Source organism: Chrysemys picta, chromosome 3 (genome assembly GCF_011386835.1).
Source record: "Chrysemys picta bellii isolate R12L10 chromosome 3, ASM1138683v2, whole genome shotgun sequence".
Taxonomy (NCBI): Eukaryota; Metazoa; Chordata; order Testudines; family Emydidae; genus Chrysemys; species Chrysemys picta.
Window position 1 is genome coordinate 58,055,956 of NC_088793.1, and position 8,062 is coordinate 58,064,017.

At 45.6% G+C, this 8,062-nt stretch overlaps 1 protein-coding gene across 1 annotated transcript; it reads right to left on the minus strand.

Moving 5' to 3' along the window:
* Positions 1 to 5,378: 5,378 nt before the first annotated feature.
* LOC135982240 (general transcription factor II-I repeat domain-containing protein 2A-like) lies at positions 5,379 to 7,746 on the minus strand. The gene has a single exon (XM_065587955.1). The coding sequence runs from the start codon at positions 7,508 to 7,510 to the stop codon at positions 5,702 to 5,704; it is 1,809 nt and encodes a 602-aa protein (XP_065444027.1). The 5' UTR covers positions 7,511 to 7,746; the 3' UTR covers positions 5,379 to 5,701.
* Positions 7,747 to 8,062: the final 316 nt, after the last annotated feature.

Sequence of the window (8,062 nt, forward strand, 5' to 3'; positions counted from 1 at the left end):
GTAGGCATACTGCTGGAGGACTGAGAAGTACAAGCGTTATCAGACATCAGGAGGAAGGTCCGGTGGTGAGGACAAAGAAGGTGTTGGGAGGAGGCCATGGGGAAGTAGCCCAGGGAGTTGTAGGTGTCATGCAACTGTACCAGGAGGCACTCTAAACAGCTGCAGTCCACAGGGCCCTGGGCTGGAACCCAGAGTAGAGGGCGGGCCTGGGTTCCCCCCATACCTCCCAACTCCTGATCAAACACAGGAGGAATTGACCTGGACTATAGCTTCTACCAGAGGGGAAGGTCTCTGGACTGTTTCCTGACCCACAGGGTGAATCTGTGAAGCGAGCAAATCCGCCAATAAGCGCAGGACCCACCAAGGTAGAGGAGGAACTTTGTCACACATGTCTATTGCCCTTGCTCCTGCAGTATGCTGAGATCCTTAGTTGTATGAACTCTTTTATAAAAAAAAAAAAACTTCCATCATTTCCCCTTCCCTTCTTTCCCTCATCAACAATCTCCCCACTCTCCTTTCCTGAACTGTCATCCTCTGTCTTGTCTTGTATTATTTAGATTGCAAACTCCTTTGGAGAAAGGAATGTGCTTTATCTGTGTTGGGAAAATTGTTATGTAAATGTAAGGTGCTATATAAATATTTGACAATACTAATAATGCAAAATGAAGGTGAAGTTTGCACAGTTTAAGTTTTGTAGGTTTTATCACGGATAAGACCTTTTTGTCACTTTGTAGATAACATACACATTCTTTCTATGCTCTGTGGGTTTTTGACATGGACACAGTCTGTTTTTGATATTGTCATTGAGAGAGACATGTAATGCATCATTTTTTACATTGTATTCTTATGGGGGTATGGGCTGCATCTGAGCCAAACACATCAGTTGAAATAATTTGTTAGTGTTTTAAAACCTTAATAATGAAAAGGATAGAAATATAGAGTCACAGGGCTTGCTTCTTATCCCACTCACTGTAGTATAAGTCAGGAATCAATAGTTACTCCAGTGTAAAGTGATATCAGAATCAGGCCCATAGGACCTAAATGCCAAAGGATTGTACCTACACACAAAAAGAAGAACAGGAGGACTTGTGGCACCTTAGAGACTAACAAATTTATTAGAGCATAAGCTTTCGTGGACTACAGCCCACTTCTTCGGATGCATATAGAATGGAACATATATTGAGGAGATATATACATACAAAGTTTTTTTTCTCTTAATTAATTGGCCTCTCAGAGGTGGTAAGACAACTCCCACCTGTTTATGCTCTCTGTATGTGTGTATATATATCTCCTCAATATATGTTCCATTCTATATGCATCCGAAGAAGTGGGCTGTAGTCCACGAAAGCTTATGCTCTAATAAATTTGTTAGTCTCTAAGGTGCCACAAGTCCTCCTGTTCTTCTTTTTGCGGATACAGACTAACACGGCTGCTACTCTGATACCTACACACAAATATTGTAAGGGATAATGATAAGGAAAGGAGAGAGAGCTGAGAGAAAGGAAACCGAAATATGAAATATCTCTTACAGGGTACATTGCTAGAAGCATACCTAACAAGACTGATGAATTCAAGGCATATCTACTGAGGGAGAGGTACTGTATCATTGACATTACTGAGGCATGACTAAACCAAGGAAACGATGGTGGATTAAAAATACCAAGGTGCCGAGTTTACAGAAAAGATAGACAAGATAAAGTGGAAGGTGGGGTGACATTAATGGTGAAGGATGATATTATGTTTGATGAAAGCAATGATATTAGTGCTTTGGCTGATGCAGAAATAACTGACTGGCATTGCAATAAAGTCAAAGATAATAGTAAGATGACTTTTTGTTGGTTGTTCCTATAAACTTTGTGTCAAATTACAACCTCCCCCACCTTTAACAAATCATTGCTTCATGCTCCTCCAGCCATATTCCGGATCTCACAAAATGAAGTCAAAGATGGCTTTCTTTCTTACATTAGACTATAACCAGGGAATCGACATCTCCCATTCCTACTAGTGTGCTATTTTCACAACCTTTTACAAAGGAATCTAGTAGATTAATAGACTCATAGGACAGAGGAGACTGTTAGATCATTTAGTTCAGGGATCAGCAACCTTTGGCATGCGGCCCGCCATGGGTAAGGCGGGCCGGGCCAGTTTATCTGCCTCGTCTACTGGTTTGGCCGATTGCAGCTCCCACTGGCTGCAGTTCACCGCTCCTGGCCATGGGGGCTGCGGAAAGCAGCGGTTAGCACATCCCTCAGCCCATGCCAATTCCCGCAGCCCCCATTGGCCTGGAGCGGTGAACCGCGGCCAGTGGGAGCCGCGATCGGCTGAACCTGCAGACGCGGCAGGTAAACAAAGTGGCCCGGCCCGCTAGGGTACTTACCCTGGTGGGCCACATGCCAAAGGTTGCCGATCCCTGATCTAGTCTGACCTCCTGTATAACACAGGCAATATAATTTCACCCATTACCAACCCAATAACTTGTCTTTGATTAAAGCATATCTTCCAGAAAAGCACCCCATCTTGCTCTAAAGACATCAAGAAATGGAGAATCCACCACTTCCCTTAGTAGTGTGTTCCAATGTATAATCACCCTCACTGTTAAAAATCGTGCCTAATTTCAAGTTTGAATGTGTCTGGCTTCAGTTTCCAGCCATTGGTGGTTCTTTTGATTTTTGTTACTACTCATGAAAAATATTGGATTGGCAGCCGTGGGCATAGAATCATAAGACTGGAAGGGACCTCAAGAGTCCAGTCTAGCCCAGTCCCCTGCACTCATGGCAGGACTAAGTTTTATCTAGACCATTCCTGACAGGCGTTTGTCCAACCTGGTCTTAAAAATCTCCAATGATGGAGATTCCATAACCTCCCTAGGCAATTTATTCCAGTGCTTAACCACACTGACAGTTAGGAAGTTTTTCCTAATCTCTAACCTAAACCGCCCTTGCTGCAATTTAAGCCCATTGCTACTTGCACTATCCTCAGAGGTTAAGAAAAACAATTTTTCTCCTTCCTCCTTGTAACATCCTTTTATGTACTTGAAAACTGTTATCATGTCCCCTCTGTATCTTTTCTTTTCCAGACTAAACAAATTCAATTTTTTGATCTTCCCTCACAGATCATGTTTTCTAGATCTTTAATCATTTTTGTCACTCTTCTGTGGACTCTCTCCAATTTGTCCACATCCTTCCTGAAATGTGGTGCCCAGAACTGGACACAATACTCCGGTTGAGTCCTAATCAGTGCAGAGTAGAGCAGAAGAATTACTTCTCATGTCTTGATTACAACACTCCTGCTAATACATCCCAGAATGATGTTTGCTTTTTTTACAACAGCGTTACACTGTTGACTCATATTTAGCTTATGGTCCACTATGACCTCCAAATCCCTTTCTGCAGTTCTCCTTCCTAGGCAATAATTTCTCATTTTGTATGTGTGCAACTGATTGTTCCTTCCTAAATGGAATACTTTGCATTTGTCCTTATTGAATTTCATCCTATTTACTTCAGACCATTTCTCCAGTTTGTCCAGATCATTTTGAATTTTAATCCTCCAAAGCACTTGCAATCCCTCCCAGCTTGGTATCATCCACAAACTTTATAAGTGTTCTCTCAATGCCATTATCTAAATCATTGATGAAGATATTGAACAGAACCAGACCTAGAACTGATCCCTGCAGGACCCCACTTGTTATGTCCTTCCAGCATGACTGTGAACCACTGATAACTACTCTCTGGGAACGGTTTTCCAACCAGTTTTGCACCCACTCAAAATAGCTCCATCTAGGTTGCATTTCCCTAGTTTCTTTATGAGAAGGTCATGTGAGACAGTATCAAAAGCTTTACTAAAGTCACAATATACCAGTTCTACTGCTTCGCCCCTATCCACAAGACTTGTTACCCTGTCAAAGAAAGCTATCGTGACAGGATTTGTTCTCAGGGCCGGCTCCAGGCACCAGCTTAACAGGTACTTGGGGCGGCACCTGTGGCAATTTGGGGGCGGCAAGTCCCTCACTCCCTCTAGGAGTGAAGGACCTGCTGCTGAACTGCCACCGTCAATCATGGCTTTTTTTTTTTTTGCTTGGGGTGTTAGAAATGCTGGAGCCGGCCCTGTTTGTTCTTGCCATGACATTAATTATTTGCTCCATTATCTTTCCGGGTACAGAAGTTAAGCTTGTAAGCATGTAAAGCCTACACTTAAAAAGATATCTAGCAGTGGTGCAAATTTCCTTCAGAGTGGTGAGCAATTTACCACAAACCAAATCAGAGGTGGATTCTTCAGTCTCTTTGCCCATTCAACCCTAGGCCTCTTTGCAGAAACAGCCAATAAAGGTGCCTCCTCATTTAACGTCATCCTGCTTAACATTGTTTTAATGTTAGTCCCTGCTCAATTAGGGAACATGCTCATTTAAAGTTGTGCAATGCTCCCTTATAACATTGTTTGGCTGCCTGCTTGTAAGATTCTGTGGAAGAGCAGGGACTTTACAAGGGAGCATTGCACAAGTTCAACTTCTCCCCCTCCCTCCCAGCACTTAGGACTTTCTGGGAGGGAGGGAGGGAGAGGAGTGGAGACATGGGGCTTCTCCACTCCTCCCCCTCCCTCCCAGCACTTTGTGCTTAGGACTTTCTGGGAGGGAGGGGCAGGAGCAGGGAAGCGCCAGGTCTCCACTCCTCCCCCTCCTTCCCTCCCTCCCAGAAAGATTTGGGGGTGGGGGAGAGAGAAGAATGTGGCATGCTCCGGAGAGGAGGTGGAGTGGGGGTGGGCCTGGGGTGGAGCAGGGACAGGAAGAGGCAGGTCTGGAGCATTCCCGGCAAAGTCCAAGCCTTTCCTGTTCTTCTCCAGGGAAGCTGCCCTGCTGCAGCAAAGGTGCTTCCTAGCATCCTTGCCCACAGCAGGCTGTGCCTGTGTGGGGTAAGCCAGGGTGTAAGCATGCGGACTCACTCCCTGCGGCACCTCCTGCTGGTCTCTGTCAGGAATTAGCTCGTCCAGCTTCCAGAGCACCCTCTGCAGGCAGGTGATTCGCCTTACCACTGGCCCCATGTCCCTCCCAGGACCCCGGTGCCCCTTTCTTGGGGGTGCTGCCCCTCTAGCAGTAATCCCTCAGTCTCAGGGTCTCCCCACCCAGGGGAGCCCCCACCCCCTATCCCCACCTTGCCTCAGTGTAAGGCTACTGCCAGTCAACAACTAGCCCCTATTCCCTGGGGCAGACTGCAGTGTATGTCACCCATCCCTGGCAAGTGGGGTTTGGACCTGCTGCCTTCCTCTACTACCCAGTATCTTTTTAGGCCTTAAACCAGGCCTTGCAGCCTGGGGAGTTGCCAGCCAGGAGCTCCCCTGATCCTCTGGCTTTCCCCAGCCCTGCTTCACTCCTCATACCCTTTCTGCTAGGCCAGGGGTGTCAAACTCAATTGCACAGGGGGCCAAAACTCAAAACTCGCGGGCCGAACAGTATAACCATTTATTTAACAGACTAAATATTTATGTTTTTTAACCATTAATATGAACCAAAATACAGGATATCATTCCAAAATAAATACATTTCAACTTAAAATATTTTGCTCTTCATAAAAAAATATCCTGTCAATACAATACATTCAAAATCTGTACATGCTGGAATATTAAAAAATCTGAAAATATAAATAAAAAATTGAATTTAAACCAAAAGTATAATCATAACAAATCATAACATTCCATTTTCTTGTCCTATTTAGTCAGAGCCTGATACTTGGAGTCTTTTCTTTGCAACAAGTTCGTTTATGTTTGGGGTTAGGTTCTGTGTTGTGAAGATTCTCAGGATCGATTGCAGGTGTTCATCAGTGAGGCGACTCCTGTGTGATGTTTTGTTAATTTTCATCACAGAGAACAGCTGCTCGCACAGATATGTGCTGCCAAACATGGACAGGATTCGAGCCGCATGTTGGCGGAGCTGCGGCATCGCTTCAGGAATGAAGCGAGTGAACTGTGCTGGCCCCGCAGTGTCGTACTTTGCCTTCAGTGTCCCGTTACATTGCAGTTCTATCAGCTCCATCTGCATTTCTACAGGTGCGGTTTCCACATCGACTGCAAATGGGTTGCGAAGCAGCTCGAAGTTACTTTTCTGTGCCTCAAAGTCACTGAAGCGCCGTGCGAACTCAGTGCGCAGCGCGCTGAGTTTTTCAGCAAAGGTGGCATTTGGGAAAACTGTGGCACTTTCTTGGTTCCGTATTACTTGGCAACAGGGAAAGTGAGACAAGTTGCATTGGTGCATTTGTGTCTCCCATAAGCGCAGCTTCACTTGAAATGCCTTCACTGCATCATGCATATCGGTTATTATGTGCTCCCGTCCCTGGAGTTGAAGGTTTAAAGCGCTAAGATGCGACGTTATGTCAGCCAGGAACGCCAACTCACATTTCCACTTTTCATCCCGCAGAACTGTGCAGTCTTTCCCCTTACTGTCCATGAACTGGCAGATTTCCTCTCGCAGCTCAAAGTGTCTTTTGAGAACTTTTCCCCGACTTAGCCACCGGACCTCCGTATGATATGGCATATCGCCAAACTCGCTATCTATTTCCCGCAGAAAAGACTGGAATTGGCGGTGATTTAAACCGTGGGCTCTGATAAAGTTGACGGTTTGTGTTACAGTGTTCATCACATGATCCATTTTTAGGACTTTAGCACTCAGCGATTCCTGGTGTATGATGCAGTGATACACTGTCAACTCACCGGCACAGTTCTCCTCCCGCATCTTTGAGCGCATCCTTCCCACCAGTCCATTTTTTTCACCACACATAGCAGGTGCGCCATCTGTTGTAAGTCCAACGAGTTTTTCCCACGGCAGTTTCATGTCGGTTACACTTTGAAATACATTTCCAAAGATGTCTTCTCCTTTCGTTGTCCCGTGCATCGATTTAATGTCCAGTATTTCCTCTGTTACGCACAAATTGGAATCCACACCACGGATAAATATCGCCAGCTGTGCAGTGTCAGTCGCGTCAGTAGTTTCATCCACGGCAAGGGAGTATGCAACAAAATCTTTTGCTCTTTCAGTCAACTGTGTTTTCAAATCAGTCGCCATCTCACAAACCCGATTAGCAACAGTGTTTCTGCTGAGGCTTACATTTGCAAACGCTCGCGTTTTATCTGGACAAAGGACGTCGCACACTTTCATCATACAATTCTTTACGAATTCCCCCTCGGTAAACGGCCGTCCTGATTTGGCGATCTCTTCGGCCACAATGAAACTTGCTTTCACAGCAGCTTCACTTTGTGATTTTGCTTTGGTGAAAAACGTCTGCTGGGATGTCAAATTCTTCTTCAACTCCTCTACCTTTTGTAGCTTCTGTCCTGCGCTCAGGTTTTTGAATTTGTTCTCATGTTTCGTCTCGTAGTGCCGTCTTAGGTTATACTCCTTCATTACAGCGATATTACTCCCGCAAAGGAGACACACTGGTTTACCTGCAATTTCAGTAAACATATACTCATTCTCCCACCGGCTTTGAAAGCCTCGGTTTTCAGAATCAATTTTTCTCTTGGCCATTGTTGGGGTCTAGCTTTGATTTGATATTAGCGTTGTATACATCAACAGACCGCGAACTTGAACCGCGGCTTGCCGTTGGCGGCAATTGCACTGCATCATGGGATTTGTAGTGTGTGTTATTGGGGCGTCATATCACAGGGCCATTAAAAACAGATATATAAAACGATTTCGCGGGCCGGATATAATTGTATGGCGGGCCGGATGTGGCCCGCGGGCCTTGAGTTTGACACATGTGTGCTAGGCAGCCAGACCCTGCTCCCTCTCAGACCAGAGAGAGCCTGTGAACTCCTGGCTGCCCTGACCTTTATAGGGCCAGCTGGGTCTGTTTGGGGCGTGTCCTCCAGCTGAGGCTGCCTCCCAATCAGCCCAGCTTTTCTCTCAGTCCTCTCCCATGGGTGGCTTTAAACCCCTCAGGGCAGGAGTGGGTAACCACCCTGCTACACAGGGGCACTTCCCAACCACAGTACAGTACAGTATTGTACAGTATAATGCCTTTTGTCTGCCCCAAAAACATTTCCTTGGAACCTAACCCCCGTATTTACATTAAATCTT

Coding starts and splice junctions, on each gene's coding strand:
- LOC135982240 (XM_065587955.1), bottom strand. CDS start 7,510: ATGGCCAAGAGAAAAATTGATTCTGAAAACCGAGGCTTTCAAAGCCGG.